Source organism: Idiotropiscis lumnitzeri, chromosome 4 (assembly GCF_059441095.1).
Source record: "Idiotropiscis lumnitzeri isolate Australia: NSW breed Sydney's pygmy pipehorse chromosome 4, RoL_Ilum_1.0, whole genome shotgun sequence".
NCBI classification, from domain to species: domain Eukaryota; kingdom Metazoa; phylum Chordata; class Actinopteri; order Syngnathiformes; family Syngnathidae; genus Idiotropiscis; species Idiotropiscis lumnitzeri.
Window position 1 is genome coordinate 27,234,397 of NC_142394.1, and position 21,026 is coordinate 27,255,422.

Below are 21,026 nucleotides of genomic sequence, written 5' to 3' on the forward strand. Positions count from 1 at the left end.
CTCTGTGCTCCCCTTCCAAGGCCGAGCTCCACGAGGAACTGCTCAGCGGACGCCTGCACCGCACGGTGGAGAGTCGGACCGTGGACGCAGTGCACCGCCACGTGCGGCCGACACGGCTTCCAGTCGCGTCGGGTGGTGTGCACGCAGCGGCCCGGCGGAAGCTGCGCGCGGAGGCCTCGTCCCGCCAGTTGGCAGCGCTGCAATACGGTGTCCTGCGGCAGAGGTGAGCCGTTCGAACGCAACCGTGCAGGAAGAGGCGTGACACTATGAAACGTCGCTTGATGTCTGAACATTTTCAAACAGCTAGTGTACATGAAAATAAATCCGGATTTGAAATTCATCAGAGATTTTTGGGTGATTTTGGAAGTCCACCAAAATTTGACTTATAAAAATTGGATTCTTACATCATTTTCAGTTAAATTTAGAGAGGCATTTGAGTAACATCAAAAAGCCCCATAAGTCATGATTAGCATTTTGTTGACATTTTGAGGTCAATTCAACCAAAATTTGCATTATATAAATTAAATCCACGACATGAAAATGTTGACAATTACGGATGCGTGTGCATTTGAAGCCTAATCACTCACTGATGCTTTGATGACCGTAGCCGCCGGAGAGTGTCGCGACAGCACCAGATACTGCGAGAAGGTGCGGCAGTTGGAGCTGTGCACACTGGCGCAGTTTAAGAGTCGCTGCTGTCACTCGTGTCTCGACACCTGAGGGACGGGATACGTCGGATGCGGTCGGGGACCTCCCGCTTGTCCCCGTGACGCTGCAGGCATTGACTGAAGGGAGGGACATATCACACGATGGACGTTTACAGATGTGACGTGATGTGATAACCACTGGAAAGGATTTGAAACACATTTTCCAAAGTTTTTCACGTTGGCCGAAAAAGAACTAACTCCTATCTGAGATTTGAATTGATGAAGTGAATAGGCTAGGAGTTTGAAATGAATGTTGCACTCATGACTGAAGCAAACACAAAATGGGAGGCAATTGGGGAGGGGGAGTATTTTGCACTCAAAACTCAACTGAAGTCTTTGTGAAAAACATGACTTGTTGAATTTTTTTTTTAATGTTACGTTTATATATTTTGCTTGGTGATTTTTTTTTTTATTTGTCTAGTTTAACCACTTCTTTGTATGCTTTTGCACAAGTAGTGTCGCCTGTTAATTTTAATTCCTCTTTTGGTTTGGCTCCCAGGTGACAAGCCAGCACAATGCTGAAAAACGGCAATATTGAAGCATCATTATTGTGTTTCTCTTTGAATTGTTGATTTTTATTTTTTTTTTATATCTGGTATATATTTTTCCTCCATTATTTATTCACCCGATTGGCACTTTTGGATTTAAGTGCAACATGTTACAGATACTCTGCATTTTATTGAGGTGTGATTTTGGATTTTGTGAGAAGAAACAGTCATCAACATATCAAGTATACGCTTCAGTTGTGTAGATGTGTATTTTTTGTCTTATTTATTATCATGCGTGTCTGTGTGTATAGTGTTGTAAATAAATAAAATGGTTGGGTTTTAAGTAATTGAACTCGCCTAATGATGATTGTATTTGATGTACATGCTGAGGTCGCCCTCTGCTGGAGGCTTTGATATGTCACGTCTGTTTGTTTTTTGTTATCTTTTCTTGGATTAAAATAAAGCACATTCCTTTTATAACATGTTGCCTATTCCTCATATTTTTATTATTTGTCATTTCTGAATGGACCATTATTTTCATAGTTTCCCACTTTCTCTTTTACGTCAACACCAAGCGTGGCGCATACGTGTGACGTATACAACCTGCGACGGCAGTAATCAGTAAGTGCATCATGCACAATCACACGTAAGAAATGGGTTGCTATTAATCCCTTGTACGTTTGTTTTTACATGCCCTCTTTTGGGTTTTTGTTTTAATTTGGTAAATTGTGACCATTGGCGTATGAATTTCCAGTTTATAAACGTTTCGTGGTCAGGACTGTTGTTGCTGTTTTGAATGCCACAGACCGCGCATTGGAATTCATCTTGGACGTGGTGGTAGCGTTTTGTCCGATTCGGGCTCCGGAAGGAAAGGATGAGCGAGCCGAAGAGAACCGCGGTTGACGGAGAAGGTCCGAGCAAAGAGGCGGACAAGAAGAAAAGATCCCGCGTGAAGCAGCTGCTGGGCGAAGTGAAGAAGCAAGTGGAATTCTGGTTCGGAGACGTCAACCTCCACAAGGACCGCTTTCTGAAAAACCTCATTGACGCGTCGGACGATGGCTGTAAGTCGCCCACATTGGGTAATTCGTCGGACGTGTTTTGTTTTGATTATTTTTGTGGTTTTGCCTCAGATGTCGACTTATCGGTGGTGGCGAGCTTTAATCGGATGAAGAAGCTGACGAGCGACACCAAATTGATCGCAAGGGCTCTGAAGAATTCTTCTGTGGTGGAGGTAAACGTGCATTAAACGCCTACATGTGCATTTCAAACTGACCCAATGAATCGCAAAACTTCCAGGTGAATTTAGAGGGCGATAAAGTGAGACGACAGCATCCCATTGGAGACGTTCCAATTGACGTGGACAGCCGCACAGTCTACGTGGTAAACTTATTTCTTTTTCTTTCTGTCACATTTCCTTTCCGGTAGTGTGAAACAATCAATTTGCATGTCATTTGACCAAGGACCCACATTGACCCTTGAACGTCTTTGCTTTATCAAAAGAAACAAACAAACATGCCTTTAAAGTATTTTTTATTGATTTTGTTTTCAAATGTTATTTATTGAACGTGCTTTGGCATCAATTAGGAACTCCTCCCAAAGGATGTGACCCACAGTTGGATCGAGAAGGTCTTCTCCAAATGCGGGAACGTCGTTTACGCCAGCATCCCCAGATATAAATCCACCAACGATTCCAAAGGATTTGCCTTTGTGGAGTTCGAAAACCCAGAGGCAGCAAACAAAGCCATTGAGGTGAACATGCATTCATAATAAAAAGTCAATTGATGAGCTTGAAGAGAAGAACACTTGAATAGGTTTGCTCTTTTTCCCATCCAGATGCTCAATAACCCTCCTGAAGACGCTCCCAGGAAGCCGGGAATTTTCCCCAAGACCAAAAACGGGAAGCCCATCCGACAGGTTGCAGACAATCCGCCTTCAGGTAGGATTTGCCCGCATAAAAAGCTGTTTTTTTTCCTCTGTAAATTTTGCCTTTAATAGAAAGTGACCTTGTAAATATTTGGAATTCAAGCCTCTTCCGTTTTCATTCTGCAACATCCCTTTGCTGCCTTGCATCTTTTTATACGTTCAAATTGTGAATAAGCATCTCCCTTTTCACATTATCATGTGCATTTTATCTTATTATTCTTTTCAGAAATCTTGGGATTTACTATGTCGGGTATTGTATTTTGTTCATTGGGCGGACAAACTCGTTTTTCACAGATTGGGAAGAATTTGTGCCTTTGAGTCGCGTTTGTGTTTCCTGTGTGTGTTTCTACAGCGTTTGAATGTGAATATTTTTTTTTTTTTTAAAGAACATCACTCCCCAAAGTCGTTGCTAATTTTCCGTTAGCATGTCAACTGTATTTTCCATTGACTTTAGCAATTTGTGTTAGCGATGTTCTAAAAACAAAGCATTTCTTGTATTTAAATACACAATGTGCGTAATTCCTGCAGGTGGAAGGGGTGAGGAGGAGAAGAAAAAGCGAAAGAAGAAGAAAAAGAAGCCGCTGGTTGAGGAGGCCAAGGTGGCGCCGATGGATGCCGAATCGTCGGATCTTCAGCAGCAGCAGCAGTCACGGGGCTCAGACGTTGCAAGTCAGAAGACGGCGGGTAAAATCTCTGAGAAAAAAAGACGCCGCTCGCAGGCGGCCGACGAATCGGAAGCGGCGCTGCCCTCCAAGATGAGGAAGCTCCGGGAGAATGATGAAGTCGCGTCCGAGAGCAGTAAGTCAACTCGGTGAAGTTTGAGTGTGAGAAAAAACAAAAAGCAAAGTGACCATTTGATTGCGTGTGCTCTGCAGATCCTCCCGTGGAAGGCGAGCTCGGGAAAGAAAACCAAGAAGACTCGCTGGTCAAAGCCAAGAGGAAGCGGAAGAAGAAACACAAGGAGAAGCTTAAAATCGGCGAGGAGGTCATCCCGCTGCGGGTTTTATCCAAGTACGAACACACAACAGTTACAGTGTCACTTCCGCTCAACAGAAGAGAACTAAAAAAAATAAAAATATCTGCGGCACATGCGCATGTTTGTGCGTTCATAGGAAAGCGTGGCTGGAGCTCAAGGCGGAATACTTGAAGCTGCAGAAGCGGAGCATGGCGTCCCTGAAGAAGTGCATGATGCAGCTGGATGGCGACGGGCGGCGCGGCGGCGGCGGCGAGAATAGTGAGTCGCGCAACGCTTCGCTTCAGAACGTCAAGCACGAGCACATAACGTGGATCGGCTTGGTTTTTGTCGTCGGCTTTCTTGCAGTGGAGGCGAGCGAGAAGGCGAGCAGTCAAGGTCCTCAGTTCACCAGCGGCGTCATCATGAAGATTTCGGACAACAAAGCACTTCCAGGGAGGAAGACGATCAAAGTAAAGTGCACTTTATCGAGATCAAATTGACCACTTGTTGAGTTGCTTCGTTTTGATACGTCTCATCCAAATGGGAACCAATGTCGCCATCTGCTGGCCATTGTTAATATTTATTTATTTATTTTTTTAATTTATTTTTTTACTTTTCCAGCTTAATGATCAAACTAAAGCTCATCAAGTCTTTTGTTTGCACAGTCCCCGGCACTTCTCGTTACAAATCCCGTTCATGACATTTCATGTAAACTGCACTAAGAGTTTTTAAAAAAAAAAAAAAAAGAAACGTTTATTTAGGCTTCCATCTCTACTGAGTCCACTTTTCTTCCGGACGCAGGATGCCTTGTGTAAGATCTCGCCCGTGGCGTACGTGGACCTGTTGGAAGGTGACGCCGAGGGCTACGTGCGCTTCGAGCGCCCGGAAGATGCGCAGGCCGTCAGCGCCACCAGCGCTGAGCTGCAGAGGGCGCACAGCTGGCAGCTGGAAATCCTTTCAGGTGGCTCTCACACACGCTCACGCACGAAAACGTTTGCTTCCATGGCTTTTGTACAGCAAAAAAAAAGGAAGGATGCAAGAACCACTCGAGTTATGTAACACATTAAAAGAAATATGGATAATAATAAGGATATGCAAAATAACAGTCAGCTCCCTGAAATAATGGCCAACATTATTTGTTTTCTTAAAAAAAAAAAAATAGACCATGTCTCACTCGCATTCCCAGTGAAAACGGCAAATTCCCAAAAGAAATTTCTATTTTACGCACGTGTAACTCGTGCAAAACAAGTAGGGCAGAAGCAATTTCTTCTGCTGCTGCCGCCACGGTGTCAAAAGAAAATACAACCCGGGTGGTAAGAAAACGTATCTCGGTTGCGTTGTTGTCAAAAGGTGACAACGAGCGGAGGTACTGGCAGAAGATCCTCGTGGATCGACAAGTCAAACTCAACCGGCCCAGGGAGAAGAAACGCGGCACGGAGAAGGTGAGACGGGAGCGCCTTCGCATGGCCTCTGACTGACATCAAGCTCATCTTTCAAATCCTTCCCGTTTCAGCTCCTCTCCAAAGCGGAGAAGATCATTACAGCTCGCGCCAAGGAGGCCAACAAGCACATTCGCTTTCAAGAGGACTGACTGGCGTCCACTTTGTTAGGGAAGAGACGCTTTTTTTTTTTTTAAATCATTTTTGTGTTTGCACTGAAGCACAAAATTGTGCTCTGTTTGTGATGTAAATAGGACGAAACTCTCCTCATCTCAAGTTGTGGACAAAATGTTTTTTTTTTAAATTGTCATTTGACAGACGGACTCAATCAAATGTGCAGGATGCATTAAAGAAAAACTTTCTAACACTTTGAGAGTTTTTCACTTAATTGACTCCTAAATTATGCTCTGAAGGTGTGACAGTTTTCCAAAGCCATCTTTCAGCCGTCCACAGGATGAGGGAGGAAAGCAAAGACTCAGCTGAAATGACGTCAAGGTAATTGCTCTGACCGTGGATTGACCCCTCTTCTATTTTTCATGTTGTTTTCAACCGCAATGGAGTGTCTACTCAAATCAATCAACACAACCCTCTTACTCATTTTATCAAAAAAAGACATTTAGCTAACATGGTTTTCTTTTTTTATTGTTATTATTATTACATGGCTTAGTTTGTTTTGGACCAGCTAGCTTGCGTGCACTCTTGAGCAAAAATCTTTGACATTTGCATTATTATTTGTAATTAGCCTAATGCTGACATTTTCATTTTCCATTTTTACTTTGAATTTATTCACCAATAATCAATGTTTTTTCAGGTACCTAAGGATCTCTAACAGGGTTGTGCCAAACTCATCAAGTTAAAAATTATATGGTGCTTTATTTCCTTGACAAAAAAAACTTGGTGCCTAAATTGGCACCAATATTTTGTCATGACTTGTGTGTGGAGGTCTGGGGAGCGAATGAATTATTAAATCACGCCTCCCACTGAAACAGCGTTTGCTCTCCCTCCTCTCTAATCTCGTTGCACACTTGAGTACAATGACAAGAAAGGGATTTCTAATTCTGATTCTGCTTCTGTCCACTGGGTGGCGATATTGTGCCCGAAAGCCTCATCGAACTACCGCTCACTAATTAACATTAATTAGTATCTCGTGTGTCTATTTGTGTTTGTCCTCAGGCATGGAATATTGTGTCGACGGGCTCTATGTAACTCTAGAAAAAAATAATAATTCCACGTTCATAGTACGCTTACTTGACAATTGCAAGTTTAATTGGATAGAATTTAATGCTCGTGCGACTTGATTTCACGGCTGTCGTCATCCGGTGACTGACTGCAGGGTGCCACGAGAGTTTGGGGGCGTGTTGCTGCCAGAACGAGGGTGGGGGCGTGTGTGTTTGTGCGTGTGCGTGGAAAAACTGCGAGTGCCCACGCCGCCTTGACTTAACACGCGATTCCTCAGCGCCTCCTCTCGCGCATCGCGGACGTCTGAGGTGCAACAAGTTTTGCGGCGGTGAACGTGAACGCCTCGCGACCGTCAACCAGCGCCGAGATTCGGATGGAGCGAGGAGCGTCCGCGGGGAACATGGACGAGAAAGTGGCCCCTCGGCGTCGGGCCGCCAGCGTCATCCCGTCGCTGTGCTCCGTGGCGTCCATCGCCTTCTGCGTGGTGCTCAGCATCCACGCAGGAGACGTCAGGCGCCGGCTGGCGGGCTTGGAGCGCGGCGCGGACGCAGCCACGCGCGCCCCCGCCGACGACTTGGATGTGTTGATTGCGCAAAAAGTCAACGAGATGCTCTCCCAGGTGAGATCGACCCGCGGACATCCCCGATGTTGCTCAATTGAGCCTTGCTGACGTCACGATGTTTTAATCCCCCCCCCCCCCCCCCCCACGCAGCGTTCGTATGAGCAATTCGTCAAGATAAGGAGCGCCCGGCAAGCGTCACCTGAATGCAACTGTCCTCCAGGTGAGCCACCCACGGCGCGTGGGAGTGAATGGGAAGTGGTGCGTTGAAGGACGCGGCGGATGTTGCCGCGTGTTTGACAGGTTCGCTGTGACGGATGCGCGCAGCTGAGATGGAGTGAGCGGCCTAAACATAGACGTGCTGAGTGGCTGGCACACTTGCGATGTTGTTGTGAAACGCCGACGACACACGAGCTTCCCGCTTGCCGCCGGTAGATGGAATCATTTGTTCCCTCAGCTTTGTGTCCAGCACACTTTCAATATACATATTTATTTTATTTTTTTTGGTTTGACAACTCAACAGCCTCACAGGACATATACGCAGCAGTAAAGCTAAGAAAAAAAGTTACTGAATCATACATGTTGGAAGCATGCACCGTCATAATTTTAGTTCAGGTGACAACAAAAGTGAAGAGCCATGTTCCTTAATTTCTCTGGGAACAATGCATGCATTTTAAATTTTAAATACAAGGTGGATTGTTTTCTGCTGATTAATCCTAGGCACAGCTCCGTCACGCGTTTCTGTTGTCGTGTAAAGATTTTCAATTAGTCATCAATTTTCATACTTAAATCTTAACCCTTTAAGTGCCAAAGCAGCAAAATGTTACCTACAACATTTACACTTTGCGTTCATTGCTAATAGTTTTCCAGCCACACCCTTCTGAACATAGCGATATAAAAACTTAATATTTAATTAAAAAAAGAAAACTGCCGCCTAAAGGCTTAAAATCCCATCATTTCCGGCATAAATATGCCAAGTCGCCCCCTGGTGGCCAAAGCAACTTTGATTCCTTCATGGTGGGCGGTGTCATAATTGCATTGTTGGGTAAAGTCATAAGTGGGTCTCAAGTCTTAATTCCGTAACGTTCTTAAGAACTCCCAAGAAAAAAAGTCAATCGCCCAAAAATGTCAAGCAAGACCAGGCAAGTCATGCAATGTTGATAATTCCGTGACTCTTGGGCAAAATCTATCATTGTGTGTATTTGCGAGGCGTTATGTTCATAGGTTGTCATTTTCTGAAATTGAGTCAAATTATGGTTTACGGTGCCCGCTCACGAACATGCCTGTTTATGTAACAATTGCATTTTTAGTAGTAAGCTTTCAAGATGACACTCTCCAAGGTGTCAAATCTTTCACTTTATTGTCTTCACCATTAAATGCAGAAGCGAGATCAAGTTTAGTTCATATTTGACCGGCTAGTGGTGAGCTCAACTGTCAAGCTAATAGTTAGCTTAGCTTCACAGTTCACCCGGCTAGCATTAGCCGCGTCAGGCGTTTTTCAAATGATTACTGATTTTCAAATGGAAGGCATAATGACTTGTCAAGTCACTGAGTTCAAGTTTCAGAAGTTTTTGTCACGCAAGTCGCAAAATTAACAACTTAAATCATGTTATTCGCGTTCCCCACGTCTGCCTTTTGGTTAATATTGTCGGTCAGATATGTGCAACTTGAGTGTTTGGAGTGAAGCGGCAACGTAGACTTGTCTAATTTAAAGACAGGCTTGGGTCATTTTATTTTAGGGGGGGGGGTCAAACTGACATGAAAAAGTCATATACTTCTCACACATCGGCAAAAAAAAATTAACATGGTCAAGAATACGAATTCAAGTTTTCTTAACGTGAGTCTCACGTTCTTAAAATCCACAACTCAAATGTGACTTGAGTCAAGTCATGTGACTCGGATTGCCCAACTGGTAATTAGCAAGTGCGAGGTCACGTCGAGCAGATGGCAGCCGAGGCGGCATTCTGCTTAAGACGAGTCACCTCATGAGACGCGCATTACGCAATAACGCTTCGATTGCCTCGCCGTTGGAATTGAGCCAGTTAAGTTGAGCACGCCGTGCTTTCAAGTTCATCCCGATGACTCATCACGAGCTACACTTGCTCTAATTCTCCATTGGGAGGCTACGAATAGCCTTTCTTCACTGAAACCGAAAAGCGGCGGTTTTGAAAGCGCGGCACACTTTCCCGCTTTGCTTTTATGGCGCGTGTGGAACCTGAGGGCAAAATGTTGAATGGAGAGCCAACGAACAATAGCAGATATCTGAGAGTGCTTCTTCTCACGTGTTCAACAACATTTCCTGTCCTGCTCTGTTGACAAGAGTCCACATAGCTGATAACGGGGGGCTGACGAGCCTTGGTGGAGGTCTGCGGTCTGGCAAGTGCCATTCTCGTGTTGCAGTCGGTGGTTCATTCAAGTCCAGTCTTTGTCGTGTGACGTGGGCGTCATCAGCACCCCCCTGATGCTTTTCTGTCCGAGCTGGGCTGAAGTTGGGGTGGGTTCAAAGCTAGCACAAAAGCCAGCTCACAGACCCTCCATCTCATCCCACCTTTGACCCCTGCCTGAGACCTCCTTTGAGTTCTCTTCACGAGCCATTCACTGACACTTTCAGAGACGTTTTTTAACGTGTGGAACAGTTGATCTTTTGTTTACATACGGGGAATTTTTCTGCAACTGGCAATTGTTTTTTCCCCAAATGGCGTTCAAAAGACATTTTCATTTGAGCTGGGTTGATTTGTTTCTTGTAACGCAAACTCCTCCTCCTCCTCGGTGCGCATCCGATGAGAAAGACGGCTGACAAAGTAGCCGTGTGAGCCACGCTTAAAATGTGACGTCGACCTAAAATGTGGAAGAAGTCAGGATTTTTGACCGATCATGGTTTGGTTCAGAATTGTTGTTATTGACATACTATTGGGCAGAAAAAAAATCTGAATTAATATTTGTGTATTTTTAGGTGAGATTTTTTTTTTTTTTATATCCAATCATAATTCAGCGAGCTAGTGTTGTCAGGAAGATTTCATGGTACCAGTGGCAGGTAGTTTTCATCCGTTCAGAATCGACAATGCAGGCGTCTTTGGTGTGTCAGCGAACGGACTCTCACAGTTGATCGGCAGTTGCGATAGCCAATCAGATCACAAGTTGGTGACAGTAAGCGTTCTCGCAGGTTTTACGTTGACGGTGCGAATTGTCTAATCTTTAAGCGATCGATCAGAAAGGCAACGTCTGAGCCTCTCGAAGCACCCGTCCGTCACGTTCCAATTCCTTTGCTCACTTGAGAAGTGTCAGGCTTCGAGCAAAAGGTGATCTGACCCGAGTTGTTCGTTTCCAACAGAATGAATCAAAAACAAAAGGAATTGACCTTGCTGTTCCAATCATTTCGGAAGCGACTGTTCGTGGCGTTCTGTGCCGGGCGCGTTCGGATCAGTGGCAATGTCTTCACGTATTGAATGTGTCAGTCGGGTCATGTCGCTCGTTTGGATGTTGTGTACTGAGCGCACACACGCATTCCAACTCGGGTCGTGCGCTTGGCCAGGCTCCCGCTCGCGCGCCAAGAAAGCCGTCCCTGTCAGGAGCCGGAGGAGAAGAGTGTGTGCTGATGTGTGAAGCGACGAGGGGGCCCCCGTGGATCTCGGCCTCGTCTGCTGCCGGGTGTAAATATGGCTGCCGTCGTGGTGAGCCCGCTTTCACCCCCTCGACGGCGGGGACACCATCATGGACGAGTCAATATTTGCGCTCGCCATCAAAGCCGGGCCTGTTTATGCGTGAAAAAACAACTTGTGGCGTGTTCCAGGGGATGTGCATTGGGAAATTCATTGTAATTGCGATGAGCCATGCTACTTTTTTTTCAGACAGATTTCAGGCGTTAGAACTGTTTCGGTGATATCGTGTAACCTTATCTCTCTCACACTCTCTCTCGCTCGCACTCTCGCTCGCTCTCTCTCTCTCAAAAAGCAGAGAAAACAATCATTTTATTTGAATATAAGGAGCCATGAAAAGCAGAACAATAACTTTCGCTCAAATATTCACCGTATATATTATATAAAATCATTCATCGTTCCCTGTGATGTCACCTATCGGGAAAAAAAATCGGATTGGCTGAAAAGTTTGGGTCAAGAATATCCCCCAAATAAGCGTGCACGGGTTGAAATTCGGACTCGTTCTCCAAGTCAAAATGACCGTAATGTTTTCATTTTGAGTCACTTGTCCCCCCCCCCCTTTTTTTCTTTTTTTTAAGGAAAAATCCGCATAGATGGTTATGATGCTAACTGTCGTGATTTTTTCAAAAGAAAAATTGTAATAAAGCTCTTGTAATAGATGCACTATTTGCCGTATTAATTTAGCACTTGCTACTTGAGTGACACTCTGTTTCATCGTGAATGTTGCAGTTGACTGTCCGCGTCTATACCGTCCGTCCACCACAAGCCATAATCCTCTTCACCGTTTCAACAACGTGCTCCATTCTTCTCTCTCTGTACTCTTGGCAGGTGTGTGGAAAAACACTCACGAGGCTTTGCTCGGATTTGCGTCCCCTCATGCGGTCGGCTCATTGAAACCGTCCGTTCGTTTTTGTAAATTTGCCGAAGGAGACTCTGAATCTGGACAGCGGGACGCACCATGAAAGATGACAGTATGCAGAATCCCCAAATCGGAGCAAATGAGCCACATCACACACGAGCAGGCGTCTTGCCGTAACCAAGCCGCGAGTACCGCGTCCTTTTTATAGCCTCCTAACTTGCTTCCGTCGCAGCCTCCCGAGAGGCCGCACGCCGGGGAGTGAGGAAGTCGGCGCGTTTCATTAAGTGACGGTCCCGGAAACAACGCAGTCTCTGTTTTTTTGGGGGGAGGGAGAAATGACACTTGGAAATAATAACGTGCCGGAAGCTTGTGTGGTGGAGCGTGCGAGGGCAGACGTCCCGCTGCGGCCTCTCGCAGTTTGCATTTGAAAGCAAAGCTTTTTCTCAGAAGCCCCAAAAACAAAAAGTTTTGTCACTCTATCGCCAGATCAACGGTAATGTCCCGAACGCAAATAAATTTTACAAAATGATCTCCCCATTTTTCTCAAGGAGGCTGTTATCACCCATTTAGAATCAAATAATGATATTTTACGACGTGTCAACACTGCGGTTGAGATCTGGTGAAGGTTCGAAGGCATAAAAGCGCTTTTGTTAACTTCCTCACGGGCTCTCCGCTTTCATGTCAGAGCAAAAAAAAAAAAACGTATCAGCTTTATTTATTTTTTTTAATCCGGTATTTGTGGAAAACTTAATTTTTTTATTTTATACTTTATTTTAGTGATTATTATCACTGAGTCGTTCCGCAAATGTTGTCCAGCAGTAATGAATTATGCTGCCGACGGTGATTGAATCCCGACAGACAGGTGCATGTCTACAGCACCTCTGCAAGGGGGGTCGAGGTGGGGAATTGATATTAGCGAAGGTGAGAGTGTTGAAGATCTGCTCCGAGACAGCGGCAGCCAAATAGAAAACAGATGGGGGGGTAGTTGCTTTTCCTCTGGCTTGTGGCAGGGTGCTGAAAGGCCTCCTTCTGTTCTTTGTCTGCGTTTACCCTCGAGGAGTGTCAGCAGGTTACGACTTCCACGATCTGCTCGATGTACTTCGGACGATGGCGTCATCACTTGTTTACCTGTGAACGCATCCCTCAAAATATCGTCTGGCCTTACGAGTCACGATTTGGGCTTTTCCCAGTCGTCCGCGGGTGAAAACATTTTGTCATCAGCCCGACATGTGATTTATGAAAGGAATTCAAAGATTTGGTTCTGAACATCATGTTTCAGGCTAATTGGTGAAAAACAAGCCATGACCGTGGTGATATCGTGTTCAAACCGTTTTTTTGTGAATCGGACCTTCAAACTGGTGTGGCCGCTTCAGAGTGCCTCATCATCATGGCGGGGAAAAGTTCCATGACGACCCACTGGGATGTACTTCGGTCCAAACCTTTTTTCCTCTGAGGGCCGCTTACAGAAAATGATCAAATTTACCTTTAATCTATTAAACACGGTAGAACCAATCAATGAATCACGGAATGAGGCATTGTTTATGGATGATTATTTTGAAAAATTGCTGTCAAAGCTTTCTGTGAAATGAGATAAAGCAAGTAGTTAATTTTTAATTTTAATTTTTTTTAGTTTTGCGGTGGCATTGTAGCAACTACAATAGATGTGCTCCTCCACTGAGTGTCAGCTGAGTCCCATCTACGCATTCAGAACCAAAACGAGAGCAATCTGTCGTAAGATGACCGTGCTAGAGGACCATTCATGCGACATGTTCACAAATCTGATCTTGACACTAAGCAGAAAGTGGGGAAAAAAAAAAAGTTTCTTCTTTGCTGTCCAGTGATATGAAGAGAAATTCTGGTGTATTATTTGTGTCTTTGCATATCTAATGAAGTCTATTCATTTTTTTTATGTAATTGCGAGCCACGTCTAAAGTTATTTTTAGCATACGCCGCGGGCCATTAAAATTGAACGTTGGGCCGCAAATCGCCCCCGGGCCACAGTTTGGATACTGATGACCACAGCTCATACTTTTCCCAGGTCCAACATAAAGTTAGGTGAAGGCCTAAAAAAGCTGCTCAACAAATCAGCATCCATTTTTCCAGGTGCTCGAGATGCAATTTAATTGCAGCCATGCAGGCGGCGTCCCCCGCCTCCGAGACGAACGTCTTAAGCGCGTTTTCACGACTCCCCCCTGAGCTGGCCTATCAGTCGACACCCCGCCAAAGCCTTAAGGCTCTCGTAGAGATGCCGCGACATGACGTCAGCGGTGACAAATAAAAAGCAGCGGCAGTGGTGGCGGCTCCCTCGTTTATGGTCGGGTCCCTCAAAGTGGACCAGGCCTTTGACCTCGGCGAACTTTGGACTGACTTGGGAGGCGGCCTGCAGAACGACATGCGGGACTAAAATAAAAACATCAGAGGGGAAACTTGAGATTTCGGCCCATCTGCTGTGGCGGCGCTCGTATTGAAACGGAGAGCATTTAAACTGGACTTTGACGCAGAACCAGAATTGCATTTGACAACGCGTGCGACCTTTTTCCTATTTTCTTTGTTGAGGTGACGCGTGAGTGCGGCTATTAGTCTCCTACTGGAGGCAACCTTGGTGAACTTACTGCACGCCATCATTTCACTGTCAAATTACAACTTTTCTGACTGACTTCTTTGAGCCCGTACACACATCGCGGTGTTGAAATGGGCCAAGTCCGAAGGGAGGTCGGTGTTTCCGTCTCGTCCCAAGTGTCATTGCTTGTAATGGCCGTGTTATTTTGGCCCGAAACCGTGGCGGTACAAAAAAAGTTGGCCCGCCACATGCACAAGTGGTTCATGCAGCGTGTCTTGTGGCCGCAGGGACCGTCCAGCACTTTTCCACCTACCCGCCAAAACACACTTTGGTACCGTGGGACTGATGGGCGCCAATTTCTGGGCGACATTTCCTCCAGTTTGAAAGCTTGCGGTGAAATCTTTACAATGTGGAAACTAACACGGGCCGGTGTAATCCGTTACGGCGGTTGTGTGTCGAAAACCCGCCGTCGTTTGCATGGTCACTTTTTTTACGGTCTGGCAGCTGCTTCGGGTGCCGCCATTGTAAATTGGAATCCGAGAACTGACAATATAGTTGTGATTTGGCGACGGATGGAAAGTCAAACCGGAATGGCGGGATTTGCTGAGGTGCACAACTGGACGATCCGCCCATTGGGAATTGGCGGCAATCATGAAAAGGGATCCACAAAAGAAATGGACATTAAGCCAAGTGTGTCATGGATGATCATGTGTCACAGTAAATGTACTTGTTTTTTTTTATTATTATTGAATAACTCATAACATACAAACACAACAACCAGGCCAAGAAATGCATTCCAAAAATATATTCTAAAGCGTGATGTCATCAGTAGGCGGGACCCTCAATCTTGCAGGTCGACTTCATCTCGTACCCCCAATGCAAAAACATATTTGAAGCCCTTAATGCAGGTGTGGGCAAACTACGGCCCGGGGGCCACATGCGGCCCGTTAAACGTTTTAACCCGGCCCGTCAAACTTGAAAAAAAATGAAATGAATAAACCTTGTTAATGTTTGATTTTATTTTTATTTATTACAAATGTCGCTCGCGGAACACGACCTGACAAGTTTCAAATCGATGAAAAAGGAAATCCCGTGTCCCCTAACTCGAAACTCTTTCCAAAGGGTGTCCGCCAATGACGAACGGACAGTTGGGAACACGTCACCGACTGTAGGCCCTGCGTCTCCTCATTCCGTTTTAGCGAGTCCAACGCTACCGTCCGAGCTAAGCCGTGATACGATTATATTGGCTGCTAATCTGAGTGTGTCGGCGGATGTGCGAGGCTTTTAATGGAGGGAAAACACGACACTACACCGTCTGGGATACATGATCTGAACTCGAAACTAGGGCGGATTAGTCATTATCCCGTGGTAGTTGACAACCCATGTGATCAAAAAAAAAAATGCATTTGTGGATGTTCACTTGCCAAGTAAACATCTAAAATTACAAGAGCGCGTTGTCCACTGTTCTGTTGTAGCTCCATATAATTGGGTTCTGTATTTCCACGCCAAGTGGCGTCACCCCACTGTGAAATCCTCATGCGAAGCGTGCGGCGTTGCACAAATATTGATACGCCGGTCTATGAAATTGATCCCAAGGGAGCGTTCAAGCACATTGTAACAAGGTCGGCTCAATGCCACCATGCATTCTCACATTCATCTTTGGGACGGAGGAGACTAACTGGACAAAATGATTGCTTCGTTAAAATAAAAAAAATATATATAATATTGATTCTCGTGATTTCACGTGGAGGCGCACGCTCATATTTGCCGGACTATAAGACGCACCTGTATATAAGTTGCAGCAAAATTTAAAAAAAAATAATTGATGTAAAGAACGATTTTGTACTATGAATGCACATAAAAAAAAAAAAGATTGTTAAAACAGTGCCTTTTAAGATGGCAACAACTTTGCTCATGAAAACAGAAAAGACCCAAGAAAAATTTTTTTTGTGTATTTTTGGAACTGTAGAGCGCCCCTAGTGGTGAAAGAAAAATCCACAGAGAAGCTGCACCGTTGTATTAGCCGCATGGTTCAAAATCTTGGAAAAAAAGTAGCGGCTTATAGTCCGGAAAATACGGTAAGTGTGTTTGTCAACCATGAGCGCCAGCCCTCGCCCAGATGCTTATTTAAAAAAAATAAAAAAAATAAAAATCTGTTGCCCCGAGTGCCACAATTACACGCCGCCTTCGGATAGGAAGGGAAGAGCTCACTCATGAAATGCTGGAAAAATCTTCATAATGCCGAATCTGGGATTGTGTCGCAACAGCGTTCGGAGAAAGAATGCAAAAAAGAATGGTCCAAATGTCCTGCGGCTTCTGTTGTGGTCACCTCCAACCGTTTCTCTGCCACTCATTTCGTGAGAGCTCCCTCGTTTACGACTCTTGCTTCTTCAACGCCCGATTTTTCATTTCTGAATCACTTGGCCTAGTTGTCGGGCATCGCTCGTTCGGATTTTGATCACCACGGCAACGCACTGATGCGAAAGGGCCGGCGAAAGGCCGACATTGTCCGCGTTCCGATGATTGGGCGGAGGGTCGCGCTTGTCATGTCTGCGAGGCGGCACGTTTGTTGATTGACGACGGGAGGCCCTTTACGAGCGGCCCCGCTCTCGTTTTATCGGCCGGCGCGTCTCTTTTTCAAGATTCTCCGAGTCGTCGCCCGCGGTGACGGATGGTGACAACTGTCATGTTTTCCGACATGCCGGTGGTGTGGGAATGTTGGCGAGGCTTCCGGTCTGCCGCCGTCTGCGATGTTATGAAACTCGAGCCGCGTTTGAATTCGCATCAGACTGCCCTGCTGCCGCAGCCTCGTATAATACGAAGAATAGCATCCCTATTGTTGCCACGGCAACGCCGGGGCACTCATCCATACTTAGCATTGCTTTGCGCTGATTTATTGTTTAGGATCGTTTGCGGCACTTGTAAAATCTGCCCCATGAGCTCTATTTTCATTTGAAAATAATAACGTAAAAAAATTAAAATAGAACGAATAGTTGCCAATACTGGCAGCACATTATTTTGGGGCGGGACCTTTCAAACGTTTTCATGTGTCCACCACAAGAGAACTGGGATGTTTTTTTTTCCATTTGGTTTGTTTAAACACAATATGTGCTTTGGGATATTAAACATTTGGTCGACAAAAGCAAATGTTGTTCCTCTTTTGGTTTCTTTGCCGAGCATCAATGCTTTTGTTTGCCTTTCGTTAACAATGTGACAAGCGGTGGCGAGCCGTGCATATCCCACCTCGGCCTTCAGTGAAGTCCTACTTGGCTTCGCTTGAATAAATCCTCCTCATAATACACTCATTTATGACACCATGGCTGGTTGATTCTGAACAGATGAACAGTACCTGCCACGGGAACTCTAAAATCTGCCTGGCAACACAAGCTCGCTGAATTCTGATTGGATAGAAATTCTCAGCCAAAAATACAACACTCATATGTAATATGACATGAATGTGAAGCGAAAAGAATGGATGGCATTTTTATAAAAACGAGGAATGAGCCACCTCAAAGCCTTTGAGCAGATAAATTCAGGATGGATCCGATGTGAGGCAGAGCAGTCCTCCCGCGATTTATTTATTTTTTTGCCGCCTTGTCCTTGCACTCTGATTTCAGTCCCCCTCATCTCTTTCATCATCGCCGCCGTTGACAACCCCTCGATATACGAGCCAACGGAGTTGCGTTACCGCAGCCCTTCCAAGATCCGCATCACAGGCGCCGAGAACGTCGGGACGGTTGCTCGGCACGCTGAGTCGGCCGTTTCTTCGCACTTGTTATTTAGCGCCGTCATAAACTCGTTTTAATCGTCGACTCCATCAAATTCTTGCGTTGCCGAAGACACGGAGCGCATCGCTCACCTGTCACGTGCGCCACTGACGATAAAAGCGCAGATGATATTGGAAAAAAAAAAATAAAAATCCCCTGCGCCGCAAACGTCCGTTTATTATTTTTCAATTGCGCTTGTCAAGCTTCCACTTGTGCGACCCCTCGGTGCCTCCTCGTTGTGCAAAAATAATCAAGATGTCTCCTTGGCAAGTGGCTCCCTTGATCTGCTCAATAAAGAGCAACGGCGGCAGGCGCACTTGTTATTTTAGTTTGAGAGGAATGCTTACTAGTTTTGTTTTTACGGCAAGAATTTCAAGTATGGTCTCTTCCCGCTCGCAAATGAGCTCCCGGTGGAGCGGCCGCGCTCATTTTGCAGGTGAGGCTTCGAAACACAAATACTCGGGCGACGGCAAGGCTTTTATTCTAATTAACGTTATTTGGAGCGCCCATAGCGACTCTTCTAACATTTTTCACGAGAGCTGAGGGTGACAATGAAGTGTAAAGGCACTTTCAAGCTTTTTTTTTTTTTTTTTAAGTCTCAGACACTCACTTTGATAATGTGCTGATTTGCTGAAAGAGCCGCGGTAAGCCAAGTAGGTACTGCACGGCGGAGAAAAGCGGCCTAATTTTAGCGAGCACAATTTGCGGCCTCGTCTCAAGCTGTTCGTCACTTGATTTTTAATTTGACAAGGACGCGGCGTGAAGTTTTTATAAAAGGCAAACAAAGGTCTTAAGAGGCTCTCCGGGCTGTTTCTAAATAATTAGGGGCCCACAATAATAGAGCGTGAACTGACGTGAACTGTTACGGTGGCATTTAGTCACAGTCACTTCCTGGGGTGTTTTGCTCATTAGCGCTGATGCACGCGCGTCCTCACGTTTGCGCCTCATCCGAGAGGCTTCAGGAGAGGGCTGAACGATTTGAGGAAAATATTGTCCGCAAAATCACAATACCGTTATTGCGATTTTGGTTTGTCTGAGTTGCGATTTTCTTCCCAATGTACAATGACATTTACAAACATGAAAATGCCATTAGAGATTAACTCATTTAATTCCAGACATTTTCACGAGAGGAAACACCTCAATCACAGCGTTTTTTTTTCTGGATTTTGACTGATTTTGCAAGGCCTACAGAATATTGTGTTCTAAAGATATAAAAAGATGGAGCTATGCTGCAGAAAGGAAAAAAAAAAGGCTAAGACGTATAAATACGTCTTCGGGAGGCGGGGTCTACAATTTTGAAAACGTGTACAAGTACGTTTTATGGATTAAATGAGTTAAAAACTACAAAAGCTATTTCTGTAATAATGCAAGGACAGTAAAGCGGTTTTGCGAGGGGGCAGTTATTTCTCAAGTTTTTAAAAATGACTTGCCGTCAATTATAATTTTGTAGTTATGTGTAATCACGTATATGAAAATTAATTTGTTGAACCCCAAATGCCAGATTGTCATTAAAATCATTGGCCCTGAGCAATCTAAATTGATTAAAAGATATCATTTTCTTGAGCATGGAGCACAAGAGCCCTTTAAAAGCTTCGCAGATCTCAAAATGATATTGTCTGAGATTGGATTTCCGTTTCGAAACGATAAATTGTCCGGCCTTAATTCCGGCCTTCATTTGTGAGGCGGCAAACAAAAGCGTTCGTCCTCATCTGATTTACGGGCGAACCAACGGGCCCACCAAAGTCGTCCTGAAAATGAGAGAGACAATTTGGGGCTGGTGCGGTCCGAGCCATCGGGTCGGAACACCGCATAGGAAGCGGACCTCTTTGATTGACGCATTTTCAGCTCCCGCAAGCGACGGTGGCCGCTCCAGTTAGTGCGTCATGATCGAAGGCCAGGATGTAAATCACGCCGTCGACGCTTGTATGTGGCCTGGGGCCTTAAAGCGGAGGGCGCTTCTATTACTGGTTCTGTCACCAAACTTTGATGAAAGACCTTTTTTTTGTGTGTGTGTGTGTGTGTGTGTGTGTGTGTGTGCGTGTGCATAACAAACGCATCCACTAAGAGTGATCAGTGGCCTTTTTTAACATCCAAAACAAGCGTGTACTGTTTCTGTTTTTGTCACCTTTCGCGGCGAATGGAAATCCAGCCGGCTGGCTGCTATGATCAAATCCATTAGGCCCGTAAAGTGTTCTAATTGATGCCAGAGAGAAAAAAATAACACCCGAATGATGTGACACAACTGAACTGCAGTCAACTTGTAGGCATGTCATTAAAGTTGGCATTTACTTGTCGGCATTGGATGCATTTTACAGTCCTGGCAAGGTGTGCAAAATGCTTCATTGTAGAAGCCAAAAAGAGAGGGAGGGGTGAGCCCAAAGTCAGCTTGAGGGAAGAAAAAAAAAAGATTTCAAACTTCTTAATGGCAAAAGCATGGCAAGCTTCCCCATCGTAAACACGCAACAATATGAAAACATGCACTTGATGGTCGTCCTTAAAAGCCATTTGGCCCGTTCAAATGAAATGTGTCAACGTTTGTCATGCACACGAGCTTCTCTAGTGGTTTTGTGGGTCTAATATTTGAACATTTTCATAGTTTTTTTTTTTCAAATACAATAATGATAGATGGTACACTCCACTCAGCGGCTCCGGCAATACGACAGCTGTTTTGTGTTGATTTACTCGATGGTACGTATGCACACTTTGCAGTCTTTTCATGGAAACACAAAGTGTGTCTTTATGGAGGCGTTTTAAGTGGCCAAATTCATTCTAAAAATGAACGACTGATTTTAATGCCAGCTGAAAAATGGCATACGTGTTTTTCGGAGTCGGTGCTGGGTCGTTCTTGAACGATTCGTTCGAAAAGAATGAATCTTTTCAGTGAAAGCGAGTGAATGGATCTCTTGCTCAAGTGGGTCGTTCTTTTCTCGGTAC

The 21,026-nt window shown here is 45.2% G+C and overlaps 3 protein-coding genes across 10 annotated transcripts in view; all 3 read left to right on the plus strand.

Annotated features, from left to right (window-relative positions):
• Positions 1-986, plus strand: part of adamtsl3 (ADAMTS like 3) — a 51,915-nt gene extending 50,929 nt beyond the window's left edge. For all 5 annotated transcript variants that reach the window (XM_088294659.1, XM_088294661.1, XM_088294662.1 and 2 more), the window contains 2 exons: positions 21-223; positions 608-986. In XM_088294659.1, coding sequence (XP_088150785.1) covers positions 21-223; positions 608-720 — 316 coding nt within the window. In that variant the 3' untranslated portion in view covers positions 721-986. The remainder of the gene's footprint in view (positions 1-20; positions 224-607) is intronic.
• Positions 987-1,741: 755 nt separating this feature from the next.
• larp7 (La ribonucleoprotein 7, transcriptional regulator) lies at positions 1,742-5,882 on the plus strand. Of its 4 annotated transcripts, none has more exons than XM_088293723.1 (12): positions 1,742-1,841; positions 2,001-2,256; positions 2,326-2,426; positions 2,492-2,575; positions 2,780-2,944; positions 3,029-3,131; positions 3,647-3,916; positions 3,994-4,129; positions 4,231-4,543; positions 4,875-5,034; positions 5,424-5,515; positions 5,587-5,882. In XM_088293723.1, exons 2-12 carry the CDS (start codon positions 2,070-2,072, stop codon positions 5,662-5,664), a joined length of 1,689 nt encoding a protein of 562 aa, XP_088149849.1. In that variant the 5' UTR covers positions 1,742-1,841; positions 2,001-2,069; the 3' UTR covers positions 5,665-5,882. The 4 variants fall into 4 exon arrangements, with proteins under 4 accessions (XP_088149849.1, XP_088149850.1, XP_088149851.1 ...); XM_088293724.1 differs by having other exon boundaries at positions 1,790-1,816; XM_088293725.1 differs by having other exon boundaries at positions 1,823-2,256; positions 4,231-4,352; positions 4,440-4,543.
• Positions 5,883-6,690: 808 nt separating this feature from the next.
• The window catches only part of col25a1 (collagen type XXV alpha 1 chain), an 83,609-nt gene continuing 69,273 nt past the window's right edge, over positions 6,691-21,026 (plus strand). Inside the window, exons 1-2 of the mRNA XM_088292576.1 lie at positions 6,691-7,310; positions 7,404-7,473. Coding sequence (XP_088148702.1) covers positions 7,065-7,310; positions 7,404-7,473 — 316 coding nt within the window. The 5' untranslated portion in view covers positions 6,691-7,064. The remainder of the gene's footprint in view (positions 7,311-7,403; positions 7,474-21,026) is intronic.